At 40.4% G+C, this 21,861-nt stretch overlaps 2 protein-coding genes across 4 annotated transcripts in view; one reads left to right on the forward strand and one right to left on the reverse strand.

Moving 5' to 3' along the window:
- pmela (premelanosome protein a) overlaps nucleotides 1-6,828 on the reverse strand; it is a 28,896-nt gene extending 22,068 nt beyond the window's left edge. The window contains exons 1-2 of one of the 3 annotated variants that reach the window (XM_073070913.1): nucleotides 6,668-6,828; nucleotides 926-1,060 (exon numbers count right to left, since the gene is read on the reverse strand). In XM_073070913.1, the coding sequence (XP_072927014.1) occupies nucleotides 926-1,060; nucleotides 6,668-6,731 (199 nt within the window). In that variant the 5' untranslated portion in view covers nucleotides 6,732-6,828. The remainder of the gene's footprint in view (nucleotides 1-925; nucleotides 1,061-6,667) is intronic. The other 2 variants (XM_073070912.1, XM_073070914.1) reach the window with 2 other exon arrangements.
- The window catches only part of cdk2 (cyclin dependent kinase 2), a 99,159-nt gene that overhangs the window by 38,998 nt on the left and 38,300 nt on the right, over nucleotides 1-21,861 (forward strand). The gene's annotated exons all lie outside the window — the stretch shown is intronic.

A 21,861-nucleotide genomic window follows, 5' to 3' on the forward strand; every position in this document is an offset into this window, starting at 1 on the left:
AGCATCTCACTACAGACATTGAATGACGCCAACCTTCTTAGGTTTAGAAACAAATGAAAAATACCTCTGGGATCAAAGTGCAAAACACAGTACATATATCACATTCAGCACATAAAATAATATTAATGCAATAATATTAACAGGTAATCAAAAAATATCTGTAGATATACAAGTTAACATAAGGCGCATATACGACACATGTAGTTAAATATACAACAGTAGAATGCTACTGGTGCTGTACAGGGAGGCAGCAGGGTGTTCAGAAGCCTCACAGCCTAGGGGAAGAAGCTGTTACCCTGCCTAACAGTCCTTGTTCTTATACTGTGGTACCTTCTGCCTGATGGTAGGAGGTCAGAGAGATTGTGACATGGATGGGAGTGATCCTTAACAATGCTAAGGGCTCTGCGAATGCAGTGCTTCAGGTATGTGTCTTGGATGGGGTGGAGAGAGACCCCGAGGATTCTCTCAGGAGTCCTCACAAGCTGTTGCAAGGTCTTCCTGTCAGATGCCATGCAATTCCCGTACCAGATGGTCAGGACACTCTCGATGGTGCTCCGGTAGAATGTGGTTAGAAGAGCCGGGGGGGGGGGGGGGGGGTCGGGGAGTGGGGAGCCTCACTCGCCTCAATCTCCTCAGGAAGTGGAGATGCTGCTGTGCTTTCATGACTAAAGAGATGGTGTTGAGGGACCAGGTGAGATCATCTGTGATGTGCACTCCAAGAAACTTGGTGCTCCTGACTCTCTCCATGGTCTTTATATCATGGCTTTGCTGCCATAACAGAAAGCTTGGTTTAGGAGGAAGTAATTTGTGAAATTTCCTATTTGCTGCTCAATTTCACCCAAATATCCCAACATCACTGATTTTCATAATCAGCAGAACACAAGAGAACACAAAGATTGAACATACTCCAGGCTCATATTCTTACCTATCCAACAGTCATGCCATCTGGAGTCTCCAGCCTTCCAAATGGGGTAAAGTTCAGAATTCCAGTTTTTAGAGCCAGCTAACCTTCTTGGAGTAGAATTACCTTTGTCCTTTCTGTGTCCACCATTAGGAGACCCTGCAAAAAGCCAAACCATGATATTCAACACATCTCTGCTTTAACAATTTAACCCAGAAAAAAAGACTGTCTTTTATTCTTGTATTGGAAGAATAAAATGATATTAAAGAGTTGTTGACTGATCATGGGTAGCACTTGTTCCCCACACATGACCCCCCCCCCCCCATCAATTTCTACAACAAACCTCCAAAAAAGGCTAGGAAAATCTTGCTAAAATTTACCCTAGCCCCATTACACACTTTTCAAGTGTTACCTGCTTGTAATTAATTGACCTGATTAATTGGAAGTTCAATTTGTTTTGTATTAGCAAGGGGTTTTATTATAATATAAAGTCACTCACAATCTTTTACTGCTCTAAAAATGTTTGTTCACACAGCTTTTGTTCTTTGTCTTTTTTTTGCCTGAAGAAACATCAGGCTATTCAAAGCATGTGATAAATTCCATCTCCATACATTGTGATACAGTGAGATCCCCGGTGAGAACATCCAAATCACATGCCTTCCAAATCTTCAAGTGATCTCTTTCATGTGACAGTCATCTGAGGAATCCAATGCCAGCCACTTAAAATGGGGTTAATGAAACCATCAAAGTACATACTAATTAAGTTTGTATCCTTTATTTTAGATGCTTATGTAATTATATTCCTGTTTACCTATATTTCACATTTCCAAGCCACAATTTTCAAGAATGAGATGTTCGACTATCTGCAAACTCAATTTGTTTTCTGATATGTCTACTGCCCTGCAGCACTATTAGAGATTTTCATGGAGAGAATCTGGGCATTAAACACCCACAGGATGTGGGGACAAACTAATATAAGCCACAGAAGTACTAAAAAAAATTATGCTAGCACCATTGCTTCGTGATACTTGAGAGCTTGTTCCTCCTACACTTCTGGCAGAACCCTCAATGATAGTCACATTTAAAGATTATGTTTAACGCCTATGCAATGGATGATTCTTGCTGGTGGTTTAAACACCAGAGGTGGCTCATCAGATGCTTCACCAAGGATAGTTGGATTTGAAATCACTGTGGAATGTCACACTATTTAAAAAATAAATCTGCTTTAGAATATTTCACGCTCAAAACTGCAGTCTGTACCTGAAGTTTATTTGCAAATCTGCCTGCCTTCAGTTTTTCATTTGCCTATTTAAGCCCCCTTCTCAGGTTGAAAAAGCTTTCTTCCTCCAGTTTGTGCCTTTAAAAACATTACACATACAAGAAAAGCCAGTAACCATGGTGACAAGTCGGTTTGGTTAGGCCACTGATTAAGCACATAAAAGTGAAAAGCCTTTTATGCTTGTTAAATCCTTGTTCTAGACCAGTTGATGAGAACTCATGCAGAATTCTGCACTGTAGAGTTGTCACAATGCTCAGGTAACACTGAATACCAATGATCGTAAAAAAGATCACAGATTTTTACCTAATTGAATTTGCAGAGGAGTGTTCTTTCCTATATCGAAGGTATATTGGTTTTTGCCAGGCTTGTTATCATGGTGGAGAGAGGAGTAATGAAAAATATATGATTTATACCAGACCTATCACTGGCACCAGACCCAATGCTTGTGTTTGGTTGCTCCCCTATTCGTCCTCCCTCCATAAATTAGAGAGTTGTGGCTTCCAGCCTCACTCCACCTTGAAATCAGGTTGACATTTGAACATAATGAATCTTCGGAAATGCGGGCTTTCACATAATCCATTCTGCTTGTTCTGTTAGTAACATATTTAGTGCACTACTTGAAGAAATAGACAGAATTTTGTTTGTGCCTTCAACCCTTTTTCTTCCTTGAGCATCACTCAAAAATAATACTTACTCACCCCTATTCCTGTTGTGTTACTGTATACAAATAACTGCATAACAATAACTTAAAGTGATTTGTTGGCAGTGAAACACTTTAGGACATCTTGAGAATAAAAAAGATACCATATAAATGCATTTTATATGTTAATTTTAATAGTCGAATAAAGTGTAACTTCTCACATTTTCTTATTTACGGGAATTGGGAATCAACAGTAAGGGCAGGTTTTACTACACATTCCTAATTGTCCTTGAACTGAGTGGTTTGCTGGGCTATTTCAAAGTAAACCATATTGTTCTAAGTATGGAATCCCATGTGGACCAGACTGGATAACGATAGTTGATTTCTTTCCCTGATGGGCATTAAGTGAACCAGATGGATTTTTCCAGGAATTCAATAATTCCATAGCCACCATTCCAGATTCCACCTTTTTGTATCAGATTTATGTATTTACATTCACCAGCTGCTGTGATAGGATGGAGTTCGTGTCTTTGGATCAGCTGTCTAGATTTCTGAAACTAGTACTATACCCCTGTGATAATGCTAAAGTTGAAACATCAAAGCACACAGCAAAATGCATCCATTTGAGGCAAGAAAGCATGCCATAGCTAGGAAGGAAGAGAATGAAGGATAGTTAATAAAATGAGTATGGCTGAAGACGCAACTGAATTTTCTTCTGCACTCTAGCAGAGAGTACATATAATGAAGTGTATATGCATCCTGCTGAGAAAGAACAAAGTATTAAATAAATATTTATGTAACATCTTTCATGACCTCAGCATGTTTCAAATCATTTCAAGCTAAGAGAATGGTTTAAAACTGTTGTCACTGTTGTAACAGCCAGAAAGCATGGCAGACAATTTGCACTTAGCAAGGTCCTACAAACAGATTACAGATCAACAACCAGATAACTTGTTCTGAGACATGTTAATAGAGAAATAAGTTTGAGAAGATGTATTTGATATGTTGCCATTCCTAAAATAGACTTAATTCCTTCTTGGTTGTGGCTTTCGCCACCTTCACAAGTAGCCTTTGAGTATTTCCGCTGTCTCTAATTCTATATTAGTAATATAGATGAATCTTTGATCAAACTGTTTGAAAGATAACAGTCATTTACATGTAAAATTTTCAACATGAAGCTTTAAGAATTGACATTCATACCAATCTGGGAAATGAATGAGGAGGATGATGTTTAACTGGTGACATATCAGCTAAACACAAGTTGGATATTGGTTCACTGTCTCAGGATTTGAAGTGTCTCCAAAGGAAGGGAGATGACAGGCAGTTTACTAAATATGGACATTTTTCTCGCCATGTTCCTCGAGAATGTTCAGAAGATTTCTGCACCTTATTAACATGCATTGATGATGGCTTGATTCTGCACACACCTTTTTAATGTGATAATGGTATTTTCTGACTGTATCCAATTATCACTTCGCTTTTCTTTGGTAACAATTTCCCACTTTTTTTAACTCTTAAAGACTGCAGCAGTATTTCAAATTTCCAAGATAATTATTACAGTAAACTTATGAATTTCAGGCTGTTGGCTTGTTCACTTAAGTTTTCAAAAATGTTGACATTTCTAAAGTTATGTGGAATAAAGGCTATCTCCTTGTTGGCTTAGTGGGGATCAGGAAAGGAAAGATGGTACGTAACTCAATAAAAGCCTAATAATTTAAAGAGTAGGAAGAAAATTCAGCAAGATCTGGGGGAAATAACATGTATTATCAAAGGATTTGAAGAGAAACAGCAGGAGAAAGGGAGAGAAAAGAGAGAAGGATAAAGGTGAGGAAAAGAAAAGAGGGACAGCAGGAGGTGTGGGACTAAAAGGGGCAGGAGTTGTGAATGGAGGAAGGGATTAGAGAGACAATGAAGGAGAGGGTGTTTGAAAGGAGGAGAACATAGGGCAAAGCATGGCTGGAATTAAAGGGAGAAAGCAAGGAGGTGAGAAAAAGTGAAGAGTATAAAAAGAGAAATGCAAGAAATCAAGAAAAGTAACAGAGAATGAATAAAGTAAAAAGGGGAGAATAACAATGGGACCAAGATAAAAGAGGGCCGGACAGAAAGGAGAAAAAAAAGAGAGGGAGAAAGAGAGCAGGAAAGGGAAAGATTCGCGTTATGGAGACACAGGGATGTCTTTATCAACGTTGCTGTGTACTTGGTAGTGAGAACTGCATTAAATGAATGTAATGGCATTCAATCTTTATCCTCTAAGCATGTAAATAACCAGGATTTAACATTATCCTCAGCAGATCACCAACACATTTTCAAAGGGAAGATCTTGTCTGTTCAGTATATAAGATTAAATGCTAAATGTATTCTTGATAAGTGTGTTCAAGACTTTGCTATAATTAGTGAACAGAAACAATTATTTTCTGTTTCCATTCACCTCTGCCCTCCTGCCCCTTCCCCCAGACCCCCACAAACCCCAGAAAGAAAAAGAATATTAACCTGTATTAGATACTATTCAATTTAGCATATTGCTTACTGTTGGTTAACCATTGAATTGGTGTTGCAATATTCTAAATTACCCAACAGTGTTGCATGATCATCCTACCTTTCTCCAAGGTAGAGAAATCCCATGATTAAACCCAAATATAAGCAGTTAGATTTGAATATAAGGCTTTTTATTCAAAATGAATGCTCTATTTCCTTTCTCATTTCTCAAGCTTTCATAGTTCAGCCATTTTACACTTCAGGTTAGTCAGACATTTTCCCAATAATCTTGCAGCAAAATCATTTCCCTCTTATGGTTGCACTTGTGGTTTAGGCATTGAAAGTTTTTATTTAACAAGTAATTTTGGTACATACAGTAGAAACAACCTATGCTTTCTATTGTCGTCAAATGGCAAATAAGATTCTTTATCCAGTTTAACCAAGAAGAGGCAGAGAAAGCGCAAATTCCTCAAAATTCAAAGGGTCAGATTGACTTTATGTTTCCTACATTACAATAAAGATTTTACTTCAAAAGTGCTTCATTAGCTGTAAGGCATTTTGGGGTATCCTGAAGCTATATAAAGGTGCTTTTTCCTTGTAACAGACTGATATTTTTAAATTTGAACACAAATATAATTAGTTTTCTCTTCGTTATGCTGGTTTTATTCTTTGGATAGTTAAGATATCATTGAAATGCTGACAGGAACTAGATTTCTGCAACATAACAGAAGTTTGACTTGGTCTCTTGGACAGTGAAAATCACTTCAAGTTAATGATTGTGGAACAGTTTCCGTTAAAGAATTTTATACCTTGAGACTGTACCTGGACTTCCAGAAAGCTATATTTAGCTCACAATATAAAGTTAATATATTGTGTGATCTGTCTGTAGTTAATTTTACCAAAGGAATTCAAGTGACTGCAGCAGTAGCAGCTTTGACACTAAATTTAAATACAGCACAGATTTAACACCTAAAAGCTGTGAAAAAAATTCTCCTCACCTGACGCTTGCCACAAGACTAATACAAGTTATATAATAGGAAGGAGGAAAATCCTGATTTGAAAAAACATGGTCAACCCATTGAACCCTAATAACATCCTAAATCACTGAAGATATTCAGTATAAAGTGAAATGTACAGTATATTCCAATTCTGCTTTGGGTAAAATATAGTTGAATAAACCTTTTCCATACTTTAAAAAATATATATTACAATGAGAAATAAAACCTGAAAACAGTTTTCATTCCGGCAATGCTTAACTTCTCTTCGCAGGAGGAAAATAGGTGATTTAGGCACCTACCAATATAAACAGGAAAATAATTTCTGTTGGAAACCATAACATGCAGTAGATAGTTCTTAAACATATTAAACTTACAGCTCATAACGAAAGGAGCAGCACAAATGATAAAAATCAAGAGCAACTGCAGTTTCCTCCTCATCTTCTTCTTTATTTCTTCTTTCTTCAAACGATTCAGAGACCAAGAGAGCACATCTTATATAGAAGCCATTTATAAATAAGTTGGAATCAAATGAGTGCAAACCCAGCCTACTTGTGACATCAGTGAAGCAACTGGCAACAAACTTAACCTTTTGAGAGCTGCTGCATGTTTGCGCGATTTGTTTCTTTTTGTGGGGGGAGGGGTGATATTGTTATTGCCGTGTCTGGAGAAGACAAATCTCGGAATTGTATATTGCATACGTAATTTCATAGTAAATGTACTTTGAATCCTTTGAATACTTGAACCCACACACAGTCATTTTTAAGCAATTAAATTTCACCATGATTATCGACAGTCATCTTTCACAATAAATATACAACTTTGGTCAATCTAATGACCAGTATTTACCTGTACATCCCTGACAATTAGTAATATTAAAATATTACCCACTTTATGTTCATGTGCAAGCTTTTACCTTTCTGTTTCTCTCACTTTTTGTGTTTTGTTTATTTTAACCATATAACCATATAACAATTACAGCATGGAAACAGGCCATCTTGGCCCTTCTAGTCCGTGCCGAACATTTACTCTCACCTAGTCCCACTGGCCCGCACTCAGCACATAACCCTCCATTCCTTTCCTGTCCGTATACCTATCCAATTTTACTTTAAATGACAATACCGAACCTGCCTCTGCCACTTCTACTGGAAGCTCATTCCACACAGCTACCACTCTCTCAGTAAAGAAATTCCCCCTCGTGTTACCCTTAAACTTTTGCCCCCTAACTCTCAACTCATGTCCTCTTGTTTGAATCTCCCCTACTCTCAATGGAAAAAGCCTATCCACGTCAACTCTATCTATCCCCCTCATAATTTTAAATACCTCTATCAAGTCCCCCCTCAACCTTCTACGCTCCAAAGAATAAAGACCTAACTTGTTCAACCTTTCCCTGTAACTTAGGTGCTGAAACCCAGGTAACATTCTAGTAAATCTTCTCTGTACTCTCTCTATTTTGTTGACATCTTTCCTATAATTCGGTGACCAGAACTGTACACAATACTCCAAATTTGGCCTCACCAATGCCTTGTACAATTTTAACATTACATCCCAACTCCTATACTCAATGCTCTGACTTATAAAGGTCAGCATACCAAAAGCTTTCTTCATGACCCTATCCACATGAGATTCCACCTTCAGGGAACTATGCACCATTATTCCTAGATCACTCTGTTCTACTGCATTCTTCAATGCCCTACCATTTACCATGTATGTCCTATTTGGATTATTCCTACCAAAATGTAGCACCTCACACTTATCAGCATTAAACTCCATCTGCCATCTTTCAGCCCACTCTTCTAACTGGCCTAAATCTCTCTGCAAGCTTTGAAAACCTCCTTCATTATCCACAACACCTCCTACCTTAGTATCATCAGCATACTTACTAATCCAACTTACCACCCCATCATCCAGATCATTTATGTATATTACAAACAACATTGGGCCCAAAACAGATCCCTGAGGCACCCCGCTAGTCACCGGCCTCCATCCCGATAAACAATTATCCACCACTACTCTCTGGCATCTCCCATCTAGCCACTGTTGAATCCATTTTATTACTCCAGCATTAATACCTAACGACTGAACCTTCCTAACTAACCTTCCGTGTGGAACCTTGTCAAAGGCCTTACTGAAGTCCATATAGACTACATCCACTGCTTTACCCTTGTCAACTTTCCTTGTAACCTCTTCAAAAAATTCAATAAGATTTGTCAAACGTGACCTTCCACGCACAAATCCATGTTGACTGTTCCTAATCAGACCCTGTTTATCCAGATAATTATATATACCATCTCTAAGAATACTTTCCATTAATTTACCCACCACTGACGTCAAACTGACAGGCCTGTAATTGCTAGGTTTACTCTTAGAACCCTTTTTAAACAATGGAACCACATGAGCAATACGCCAATCCTCCAGCACCATCCCTGTTTCTAATGACATTTGAAATATTTCTGTCAGAGCCCCTGCTATTTCTACACTAACTTCCCTCAAGGTCCTAGGGAATATCCTGTCAGGATCCGGAGATTTATCCACTTGTATATTCCTTAAAAGCGCCAGTACTTCCTCCTCTTTAATCATCATAGTTTCCATAACTTCCCTACTTGTTTCCCTTACCTTACACAATTCAATATCCTTCTCCTTCGTGAATACCAAAGAAAAGAAATTGTTCAAAATCTCCCCCATCTCTTTTGGCTCCACACATAGCTGTCCACTCTGATTCTCTAAGGGACCAATTTTATCCCTCACTATCTTTTTGCTATTAATATAACTGTAGAAACCCTTCGGATTTATTTTCACCTTACTTGGCAAAGTAACCTCGTATCTTCTTTTAGCTTTTCTAATTTCTTTCTTAAGATTCTTCTTACATTCTTTATATTCCTCGAGCACCTCATTTACTCCATCCTGCCTATATTTATTGTAGATCTCTCTCTTTTTCCGAACCAAGTTTCCAATATCCCTTGAAAACAATGGCTCTCTCAAACTTTTAACCTTTCCTTTCAACCTAACAGGAACATAAAGATTCTGTACCCTCAAAATTTCACCTTTAGATGATCTCCATTTCTCTATTACATCCTTCCCATAAAACAAATTGTCCCAATCCACTCCTTCTAAATCCTTTCGCATCTCCTCAAAATTAGCCTTTCTCCAATCAAAAATCTCAACCCTGGGTCCAGTCCTATCCTTCTCCATAATTATATTGAAACTAATGGCATTGTGATCACTGAACCCGAAGTGCTCCCCAACACATACCTCCGTCACCTGACCTATTTCATTCCCTAACAGGAGATCCAACACTGCCCCTTCTCTAGTTGGTACCTCTATGTATTGTTGCAAAAAACTATCCTGCACACATTTCACAAACTCCAAACCATCCATCCCTTTTACAGTATGGGCTTCCCAGTCAATGTGTGGAAAATTAAAATCTCCCACAATCACAACCTTGTGCTTACTACAAATATCTGCTATCTCCTTACAAATTTGCTCCTCCAATTCTCGCTCCCCATTAGGTGGTCTATAATACACCCCTTTAAGTGTTACTACACCTTTCCCATTCCTCAGTTCCACCCAAATAGCCTCCCTAGACGAGCCCTCTAATCTATTCTGCCAGAGCACCGCTGCAATATTTTCTCTGACAAGCAACGCAACACCTCCCCCTCTTGTTCCTCCGATTCTATCACACCTGAAGCAACGAAATCCAGGAATATTTAATTGCCAATCACACCCCTCCTGCCACCATGTTTCACTAATAGCTACAACATCATATTTTCTTCTTGTTTCTATTGCCTTCTCAATCTGTATTTCTCTTTCCCTGCCTGTCTTCGTCTATGTTCATAGTTCATGGAATCATTAAAGGTTGAGGGCTCAGAAAGTGTCTATTTAGCCTTTTGTGTTTCTACTGACTTTTTACTGCAAAATTAGCTCTGTTGTCTTCTTCGGGTCAATCAAGAAAGCAAGCAAGAGAAGTGATTGTAAGGAGTTTGACCAGCAAGGAAATAATGGATTCTATGAGAGAGAAAGACAGGGTCTGAACGGGAAGATGAGAAATGACTTCAATACCACTGAATTTTGTGATTCATGTTTTTAAAATGTATTTTCTGTGCTGAAATGCCCAAACTCTTGCAAACCTACTGTCTTGTAAAAACTTATCCTTGCCTCCCTGCTTTTGAACTTGAAACATTCTTTTATGAGGACCTCAATGTGGGTGTCTTTTAAGAAATAATGTATTTGAGTCCTTGGGATTCATCCGTATCTCTCAATGGAGTTTATACTCCAAGTCCTTATTCTGCAACGTCTGTCTTTGATTTCCTTTTCCCCTTTACCTCATCAGAAAAAAAGATGTTGTTCCTAGCTTCTGAAAGTATTCTTGTTGTAACAAGAAAGATTACAGTTTAATTCTATTTTAAATGTTATTTTCAATTAATTGTGTTAGTGCACACAAGGATAACATGCATGGAATTGGAGTAACCAGGTTAACACATTCAGATGCTGGCTAGTATCCACAGGCTTCATGCATCTAAGATTAGCACACACTTGGTAAAACTGATGGGCAATTAAATTTGAGGATTGTCAGTATGCCAGGACAGGAAGAATACAGAGATCTTACAGATTGACAGTCTGAAAGTTATTACACAGAGATGAGGGAGGGGTTAGACCTCAGATGGATTTGAAAACAAGGATAAAAATGTTTAAACCAGGCTGTTGCTTAATTGGGAATATGTATAGTTCAGTGATCACAGTAGTGGTGAGTGAATAGGATTTGATGACACTTAGGACAAAGGCAGAACATTAGGGAGGGAGTTCTAAGATTTAGACCCATTGACATTGCAGGACCAGTGATAAGTAGAGAGAGACCAGCAAATGGAGTTTAGCCAGGGCAGAAATCTGCTTTATCCCACTTGAGGTTAAGCATCTTGAAAGTTGTGGGAACTGCATTCAGTCAAGCAAGTTAAGAACAATCCATTGTGCCTTGTTAATATAATTTCCCAGCCATTGCCTGAACATAGTTTAGATCTTGCTGTACACAGGCATGGGCTGATTCATTTGCTGAGGAGTTGTGAATGGAGTTGAACATTGTGTAATCATCAGCAAGCATTCCCACTTCTGACTTCTGATCTCATTAGAAAAGGAAGGTCATTGATGAAGCAGCTGAAGAAAACAGAGCCGATGACATTGCCAAAAGGAACTCCTGCAGTGATGTCCTGGGACTGGGATAGTTTACCTAAAACATCCACAGTATTCCTTTGTGCAAGGTATGACTCCAACCAGAGGAGAGTTTTTTTCTCTGATGCCCTGCCCATTGACTATGACATTGTAGCCATTAGTGAGATTTAGCTGCAGGAGGGAGAGTACTGGTATCTCAATGTTCTGGGATTCCATGTTTTAGATGTGATAGAGTGGGAGGAATTAAAAGGGGAGGGGTGGTAATACTAATCAAGGAAAATGTCACAGCAGTGTTCAGACGGGACAGATTGGATGGCTCATTTACTGAGGTTAAATGGGTGGAACTGAGGAATAAGAAAGGGTGACCACCTTAATAGGATTATATTATAGACCACCCAATTGTCAGTGGGATCTAGAAGAGCAAGTTTGTAGAGAGATAGCAGACAGTTGCAAGAAAAATAAGCTTGTGATAGTACAGAAGCATGAAGATACACACTCAGTGACTCAGGAACAGCTTGTTCCCCTCTGCCATCTGACCCTCATAGATCCTCAAGTGGAGAGAGCAAGCAGTTTCAAGTTCCCTAGTTCACGGGTAATGTTCTAAATGGACATTGAACCCATGAACACTACCTCACTTTTAAACATATATTATTTCTGTTTTTGCAGTTTTTAATCTATTCAATATATGTATACTGTAATTGATTTATTTGCTTGTTTATTTATTTATTTATTTTTCTATATTACGTATTGCATTGAACTGCCAGTGTTAATAAACCTGATTCTGATTCTGATATATAAGAAGTCCTAACTATAGAGAGCACCATATTGGATCTCCTATTAAGGAACAAGTCAGGGTGGATGACAGAAGTGTGTGTACAGATCTAGTGATCATAATTCCATTAGTTTCAAAGTAATTATGGAGAACAACAGGACCAGAGAACAACAGGAAGTCCTATTTTGATGGCATCAGGAAAGATCTGGCAAGTGCAGATTGGAATAAGTTACTTTCTGGCAAAGACATGCTTGATAAGTGGGATGCCTTCAAAAGTGAAATTTTGAGAGTGCAGAGTCTGTATGTTCCTGTTAGAGTAAAAGGCAAGAATAATAGGTTTAGGGAGCTTGGGTTTTGAGAGATATTGAGGCCCTGCTTAAGGAGAAGGAGGTGCAAGCAGGTATAAACAGCAAGGAATTAATGAGGTGCTTGAGGAGTATAAGAAATGGAAGAGAACATTACAGAGGTAAATCAGGAGGACATGAGGTTTCTCTGGCAGAAAAGGTGAAGGAGAATCCTAAGGGCTTCTACATTAAGAGCAAAAGGATAACAAGAGACAAAATAGACCTACTTGAAGATCAGCATGGTCATCTATGCATGGAGCTGATAGTGATGGGGAAGATCTTAAATGGATTTTTTTGCACCCATATTCACTCAGGAGACAGACACAGAGTCTAACCAACCGAGGCCAAATGGCATGGAGCATATAAGGATTAAAGAAGAGGAGGTTCTTGCTGTCTTGATGCAAATTAGGATGGTTAAATCTCCTGGGCCTGATGAGATGTCCGCTCAGACCTTGTGCAGGGACCTAGCAGGGATATTTAAAATATCCTTAGCCACAGGTGAGCTCCTGGATGACTGGAGGATAGCTAATGTTGTTCCATTCTTCAAGAAAGGCTCTAAGAATAAGCCAGTAAATTAGAGGCCTTTCAGCCTGACGTCAGGAGTGGGCAAATTATTGCAAGGTATGCTATGGGATCAGATATATAAACATTTGGATTGACAAGGCCTAATTAGGGATAGTCAATACGGCTTTGTGGATGGTAGGTCATATCTAACAAATCTTATGGAGCTTTTTGAGGAGGTTACCATGAAAACCAGTGAAGGAAAGGCAGTGGATTGACTACATGGACTTTAGAGACTTGTCAAGAAGGTTCAGTCCTTTGGCATTCAGAATGAGGTAGTAAATTGGATTCAACATTAGCTTTGCAGAAGAAGCCAGAGTTAGAGAGGTTGCCTCTCTAACTGAGTGCTGGGTCCGTTGTCGTTTGTCATCTATATCAATGATCTGGATGAAAATGCAGTAAACTAGATCAGCAAATTTGCAGATGACACCATGATTGAGGGCATAGTTGACAGTAAAGAAGGACATTGAGGAGTTTGGTAGAACAAAGGGATCTGAGAATACAGATCCATAATTCCTTGAATGTAGTGTCTCAGGTAGATAGAGTCATAAAGAACACTTTTGGCATATTGTCTAAGTATTGAGTACAGGAATTTGGATGTTATGTTGAAATTGTCTAAGATATTAATGAGGTTTAATTTGGAGTATTGTGTCCAGTTCTGATCACCTACCTACAGGAAAGGTATCTATAAGATTGAAAGAGTATAGAGGAAATTTACAAGGATGTTTTTAAGGCTTCAGGATCCCAGTTATAGGTTAATGCTTTATTCCCTGGAGCATAGAAGAGTGAGGAATGAGGAGAGAATTGATAGAGGTATACAAAATTATATATTTAGGGTAAATACAAGCAGGCTTTTTCCACTGAGGTTTGGTGAGACTAGAACTAGAGATCATAGGTTGGAGTGAGAGGTGAAATGTTTAAGGGTATCTTCTTCATTCAGAGGGTGATGTGAGCATGGAATGGGCTTCCAGCAGAAATGATGGATGTGGGTTCGATTTCAACATTTAAGAGGAATTTGGATAGGTACATGGATGGGAGGGGTATGAAGGGCTATGGCCTGGAAGCAGGATGATGGGAGTGGGCAGGTTAATGGCTCAGCACAGACTGGATGGGCCACAGAACCTGTTACTGTGCTATAGTGTTCTGTGACTCTATGACTTCAGTTTTTCCAGCGTGCCTTAATACCACAACTGATTAAATGTTGCTTTTCATTCTCACCTTAGCTTTACAATTCAACTTGAACCAAAACTAGGGAAAGAGTTGTCCTCTCAGGGACCAAAAGAGAAGTCTTTATGTGGAACCAGGAGATATGTATGATGTTGTGTATTAACCAGGGAGAAGGATGGGGAAGATAGACAGTTAGGGGAGGTATATGCTGACAGTTTGTAACATACGTGTATCAGGATGTGCATCAATCTGCTAGATTGGTGAGAGTGAAGTCAAGTGCTTAAATCCCTTGTGGTGTTTCACTTATTACCAGTCATAGACCCAGTCTGGTGGCTCTGGTCCTTCATGACTTGGCCAGTTTAGTTTAGATCCTTAAATCCATTTCTGGTGGATCTATCTTGCTGATGGGGCAGGCATTGCCCAGGGACTGTGATGGAAGAGTGGGGTAAGGTAGGGCTTGGTATGACTGATGTTTGTGAGGAGGACTTTGCAAGGTCAACTGGGCTGGGAATAACTTTTCATCCAAACTCAGTGCCTAGTTCAATATCAGGTGGCCTAGTTCAATATCAGGTGGTCCATTCAGTTTTATCAATAGGTACATTTAATGCCAGAGAAATGTATACAATATACATCCTGAAAATCTTTTTCTTTGCAAATATCCACGAAAACAGAGGAGTGCCCCAAAGAATGAAAAACAGTTAAATGTTAGAACCCCTAAAGCCCCCCCCAGCTCCCCTCCCTCCCATGCACAAGCAGCAGCAAAGCAATGACCCCCCCCCACCAGCAAAAAAGCAACGGCACCCACCATCAACACTCAAGTGTGCAGCAAAGCATCAATAAAGACACTGACTTGCAGCACCCCAAAGACTACTCGTTCACCTGGTAGTTGACATACCACAGGCTCTCTCTCTCTCCCTATAAGGGAGAAAGAGGTGTCCCCATTTCACAGCGAGAGGGGAGACATAACAAAACAACTCGCCGATTTATGGTGTTAAAAGTCTGTTGTGTTGCTTCTTCCGAGTTTTGTGCCCTAAGAACTCGGGTCTCTGGGCACACAGCCAGCTCGCTGCTTTCAATCATCCGTCTCCCACGACGCATCAGGCGGCGACACTGGCCTCGAGTCCACCCGCCTCCAGAGCCACGAAAATCCGGCACCCTGAAGGTGTGCTAGCTCCCAGGCCACATCCTTGGCATATCGAAAAGCAGCCATTCATGAGGCCCTGAGAGCAGGTCCCATTCCCACAAAGAACCAAAGTCAGCGTGTAACTCCAGGTCAGGGTCTTCAAAGGAACCCTGAAAAGGATTAAAAGAGAGATATTAAAGATAGAAATAGAGCTGTTTCCAAAGATATTGCTTCTTTTTTGCAATGTAATGGTACTGATGCAATAGAGTGGCTAGCTAGGCAATTTAAGAGGACAATTAAAATTCAATCACTTCGGGTGGTCATGGAGTCATGTGTAGGCCAGGCCAAGTAAGGATGCCAGCTTAACTAATGAATCAGCAAGAAGAGGGTATGGCCTGGATAATGGATTTTGCTTTCTTGTGGCAGCACTCCATGTAAATATTCTCAGTGGTGGAGAGGGTTTTGCCTGTGATGGACTGGGCTGTACCCATCACTTTCTTCAGCTTTTTCTGTTCCTGGCCATTGGTGCTTCCATACCAGGCTGTGAGATTGTCAGTCTGGGTCTGTGAATTACTCGATTCATTTGACTGGTGCACCACCACCGTGATAGCCTTGATCCCAGCAGCCACGGTAACGTAGCAGTTAGCGCGGCGCTGCTTCAGCTTGGGGTGTCCAGAATTCGGAGTTCCATTCCGGCGCTGTTCTGTAAGGAGGCTCTGTAAATTCTCCCCATGGAAAGCTGGCTTTTCTCCAGGTGCTCCAGTCTCCTCCCACGGTCCAAAGACATACCAGGTGGGTTAATTGTTCATTGTAAATTGTCCCATGGTTAGGCTGGGGTTAATCAGGTTTGTCAGGGGTTACTGGGGTGGCACTGCTCAAAGGGCCAGAAGGGCCTAGTCCACACTGTATCGCTAAATAAAATGCATAAAATCCCCACAGCAAGGAACTCCATAAGTTCCTTTCTTGTTTTAGGGATGAAGGTGGAAGAGACAGGGGAGACAGTTCAAGATTTGCAGTGGAAAAAAGAAGCCAGAGGTTGATTGCACACAGAAACCAGTTTCACAGCCACTGTGTGATAGATGTGTTTATTCTGAAAGCTGTAAAGAACATCTAGTCCTTGCAGATTCAAGTACTTGTGATGTGTAAAATGCTGATTGCAGGCACTAATGCTTAGTGCCAAATTGTGAGTTTCAGATTCACACCTGCCTGTGTTGCTGTTCCCAGTTTAGCTGTCTTCCCACCGGGTGGGGGAAATGGAGATAAAGCCAAACACTTCCTTAGAACTAGTTTGGTAAAACTGTTGGGAAAGGCATTAGTAGCTTAGAGTTATATCTTTTCTTAAATAATAATGGTGGCTTGAGAGATGGCTGTGTACCAGACCTCTCAAATGATGTTTCTGTTGGATCCAAAATATTAGGGGGGGGGGGAAGAGGGAGAGGGAGAGGGAGGCAGAGAAAGGGAGAGGGAGAGGGAGAGGGAGGGGGAGAGAGAGAGAGAGAAAGAGAGAGAGAGGGAGGGGAGAGGGAGGGGAGAGGAAGAGGAGAGAGAGGGAGAGAGAGAAAGGGAGAGGGAGAAAGAGAGGAAGAGGGAAAGGGAAGGAGAGTGTGAGAGAGAGAGGGAGAGAGAGAGAGAGGGAAAGATTATATATATATATTCTCACATAGCGACATAGTAAAGAGGCACAGGAAGTAAGCACTCAGCTTCAGCATTCAAGTACAAGTGCAAGAGCATCCTGAATGATTCAGAACCAAATCAGGTTTATTATCACTGACATATGTTGTGAAGTTAGTTGTTTTGTGGCAGAAGTACATTGCAATACGTAAAAATATTATAAGTTACAATATAAAATATACAGTATAAATAAATCTCACTGGCTCTCCGCTCACCATTGGATCAGCTGGACAATGGCAATATCTACGTCAGGCTGCTGTTTGTTGATTACAGCTCAGCGTTCAACACCATCATACCCTCAGTTCTAATAAAAAAGCTCCAAAACCTGGGCCTCTTTGCCTCCCTCTGCAACTGGATCCTTGATTTCCTCATCGGGAGACCACAGTCTGTGCAGATTGGAAATAACATCTTCTCCTCACTGACAATCAGCTCTACTCTCTCTCTACATCCATGACTGTTTGGCTAGGCACAGCTCAAATGCCATCTATACATTTGCCAATGACACAACTATTGTTGGCAGAATTTCAGATGGTGATGAGGAGACGTACAGGAGTGAGATAGATCTGCTGGCTGAGTGGTATCTCAACAACAACCTTGCACTCAATGTCAGGAAGACCAAGGAGTTGATTGTGGACTTCAGGAAGGGGAAGTCGAGGGAACACACACCAGTCCTCATTGAGGGATCAGCAGTGGAAAGGGTGAGCAGTTTCAAGCTCCTGGGTGTCGACATCTCTAAATTCCTGGGCCCAACATAACAATGCAATTACAAAAAAGGCACGACAGCGGCTATATTCATTAGGGGTTTGAGGAGACTTGTTATGTCACCAAAGATACTCACAAATTTCTATAGATGTACCGTAGGGAACATCCTAACTGCTTGCATCACCATTTGGTAAAGAGGGACCACTACAGAAGATTGGAAAAAGCTGCAGAAAGTTGTAAACTCAGCCAGCTCCATCAGAGGCACGAGCCTCCCCAACATTGAGGACATCTTCAAAAGTCGCCGCCTCAAAAAGGTGGCATCCATCATTAAGGACCCCCGTCACCCAGGACATGCCCTCCTCATTGCTACTGTCAAGGAAGAGGGATGGGAACCTGAAGACACACACTCAATGTTTTAGGAACAGCTTCTTCCCCTCAGCCATCAGATTTCTGAATGGACAATGAACCCATGTACACTACCTCACTATTTTTTCTTTTTGTTTTGCTCTCTTTTTGCACCACTTATTTAATTTATTTTTATATATATTTCTTACTGTAATTTATAGGTTTTTATTATATATTGCAATGTACTGCTGCCGCCAAACAACAAATCTCACAACATATGCCAATAATATTAACCCTGATTCTGATTCTGAATTTGAACTAAACAGTGCAAAAAAAAAGAGTAAAATAGTGAGGTAGTATTCATGGTTCATGGACCAGTCAGAAATCTGATAGCGAAGGGGAAGAAGCTGTTCCTAAAACATTGATTCGCTACAGTCATGGTTAATTATGCATTCCAGTACCCCCCTATCCTGTGATCCCTTTGGTATGAAGAAATAGATTACTCACTTATTGTATATTTAATGACTTGGACCTCCACTGCTTTTTGTGATAGAAAATGCCACAAGTTTACCAGGTTCTGGGCGAAGTAATTTCTCCTAATCTCATTATGCTGAGACTGTGTCTCTTGGTTCTCGACTCTGGCTTTGGGAACATCCTCCCAGCATCAAAATAAAGCTTGAATATCAGGTTTTTAAACTCTTATAGGGGAGAAATGGATCAATGTGCTTCTTATGAGAACCCATCTAAGCAGATTCAAGGCTGGGCCTAAATTGGATCGACAGTAGTCCAGGTATAGATGTTCTACGTGAGGCAGGTTGAATTCAGTGAGGATCTCAGACACATTACATGCGCTAAATGACACACACAGAAGCTCTCACCATAGTGATGCTCAACTTCTCTTATTGCCATTCTACATTGATCAAATGATTCCTAGATTTTTGTCTCAATGTCACAAATATCAGTCATTTATGTGTAAAGAAGGACCTGTATCTGTCTAAAATTTGCCTACAGTTAGTTTGAATCTTTGTCACTTTGTCCTACATTCATACCTTAATTTCCCAGATGGGTTGGTTGCATGTGATCTACTTCTATAACACTGCACATTTGATGCCTCTTCCCAAGGCTGAAAAGCCCATTTTTTCCCATTCATTCCTCAATATAAACCTCTAGCATTCGGGGATTGCCTCATGACTATTCTCAGCCCTTCCACCAATGTTTGAATGTCATCCCAGTGTCTCATGACCACAAGTGAACACAGTATTCAACTCTTTCAGGAAATTGATGATTAAATTGACAAACAGGAACACTTAAGTCATAAGTGCCCTCTTTTTAGAGAAGCAGATTGCAAATTCTGACAGAACTAATTCAAATAAAAACATTGGAGATTATAATTTTTATTCCCTTGTGCAGGATTCCCCAAATGTCAATTTGCAGATTGAGTCAGTAGTAGGGAAGGCAAATGCAATGTTAGCATTCATTTCAAGAGGACTAGGATATAATAGCAAGGCTTTGCATGTAAGATATTGCTCAGACCACATTTGGAGTATTGTGAGCAGTTTAGGACGGATATGTTTGTATTGGAGAGGGTTCAGAGGAGGTTCAGGAGAATTATCTTGGTAATGAAAGGGTTAACATATGAGGAACGTTTGATGGTTCTGGGCTTGTACTTGCTGGAGTTTAGAAGAATAAGGGTTATCTCATTAAAACCTATTAAATATTGTAAGGTCTAAATAGAGTGGACATGGAGAGAATGTTTCCTACAGAGGGAGATTCTAGGACCAGAGGGCACAGCTCTCTGGATATCCCTTGAGAACAGAGATGAGGACAGAGAGGAATTTTCTTTAGCCAGAGGGTGGTGAATCTCTGGAATTAATTGCCACTGGCAGCTGTGGAGGCCAAGTCACTGGGTATATTTAAAGTGGAGGTTGATAGGCCCTTGATTAGTCAGGGAGTTAAAGTTTATGAGGTGAAGGCTGGAGAACAAAGTTGAGAGGGAAAATAAATCAACTGTGACTGAATGGCAGAGCAGACTTGATGTGCTGAATGGCCTAATTCTGCTCCTGTGTCTTACGGTCTATTACCCCAACACATTTATTCAATCATTCTTGTCATAATGTTGCACCTCACCCCACCCCACACATCTTGTGGGAGAGGAGCAAATGTTCAGAACTAATAGGAGACCGTTCAACCCTCAGCAAAATCACCAGAATCTCAGAAGATGACCTGCAGTAGGCAGATGACACTCAGAGGCTAAATGCAAAGCCATTGTTGAATCATTTCCTGAAGCATATGGGAGGATGAGCCTTGCACTCAACACCTTCAAGGCAAAAATCCTCTACCAACCTGACCTTGCTGTGTAATACTATGTTCTGGCAATTAAGATTCAGGGAAAGACCCGAGAAAATGAGGATTACTTCCCATATCGTGGGAGACACCACTCACCAAATGCAGAGATTGATGATGAAATTCACATACTACAGCTTTTGGTCATCTGAAGAAAAGGGTGTTTGAAGATCAAAGCTAGAGACTTGGCACAAAGTTCAAGATCTTCCAAGTTACAGTGATCCATTCCTGCCTATCTGCTTTTGAGGCTTGCACCATCCACAGCAGAATAAACAAGCCAACATAAATGCCCTTTCCCAGTACACTACAGAGGTCTAGTTGACCCAGTTGGCCAGGCCACAGCATTGGAATGCCCAACACCACACTCCCAAAATACACAAATCATTCCAAGCAGTGTTACTGGAAGAAGATACCAGATGGTCAGAGGAAAAGATTCAAAGTTGTGCTCAAAACCTCCTCAAACAAATACAACATCCCCTTTGACTCCTGGAGACCTCTACCCCATGACAGCTCAAAGTGGAGAAGGTGTATTAAGAACGGTATTGTGAACTGCAGGTCTGTGCAATGGGAGCACATAGAACACAGAGTAGCTGTGAAAGCAGTCGGCCATCTCACAAGCTGTCTACCACCCCATTGGAAACCTTCTGCCCCATCTGTGGAAAAGTGCTGTCCACACATTGGCCTCACCAGTCACCTCAGAACCCACAAAACCAGAGTGAAGGCAAGTCATCTTTGATCTTGAGGTGTGGCTTAAGATGAAGAGATAATATGAGATTACAGTCTCCTCTGATCAGTACTCATGGTTTTAGTCTATATGATTTACATTCCATTAATTTAACTGATTGCTGCTTTTCATTATAGAGTCATACAGCATGGAAACAAGTCCTTCAGCTCACTGAGTCTACGCTGGCCATTGAGAATCCATTTGCACAAATCCAACACAATCCCAATTTATTTCCTTCACATTCCTATCAACTGCTACCCATATTGTACCACTCACCTTCAAATTTGGGCAATTTACACTGTCCATTTAACCTACTGAACCCTGTGCCTCTGGAATGTGGGAGGAAAGTCACAGGGAGAACATGCAAACTCCACACAGACAGCACTGGAGGTCAGCTTTGAACCTGGGTCATTGGAGTTGTGAGGCAGCTGCACCATCACGCCACCCCTTTTGCTTGGAATGTTTAACATTGATTCTGCTAGATATCGATACTAATGCATAGTGGTTACAAAGCAATTCTACATAACGTTAAGCCATTTTGGCAGAATATCACTTGGGTTCTCCCAATTTTATTTAGTTTGCAGGATGACACTGCAAACTGACTTCCTTCTTGTGTTGACCTGCTAGACATTAATGTTAACCTGTTTATTATTGTT

The sequence above is a fragment of the Hemitrygon akajei genome, chromosome 18, assembly GCF_048418815.1.
Source record: "Hemitrygon akajei chromosome 18, sHemAka1.3, whole genome shotgun sequence".
Classification (NCBI taxonomy): Eukaryota; Metazoa; Chordata; class Chondrichthyes; order Myliobatiformes; family Dasyatidae; genus Hemitrygon; species Hemitrygon akajei.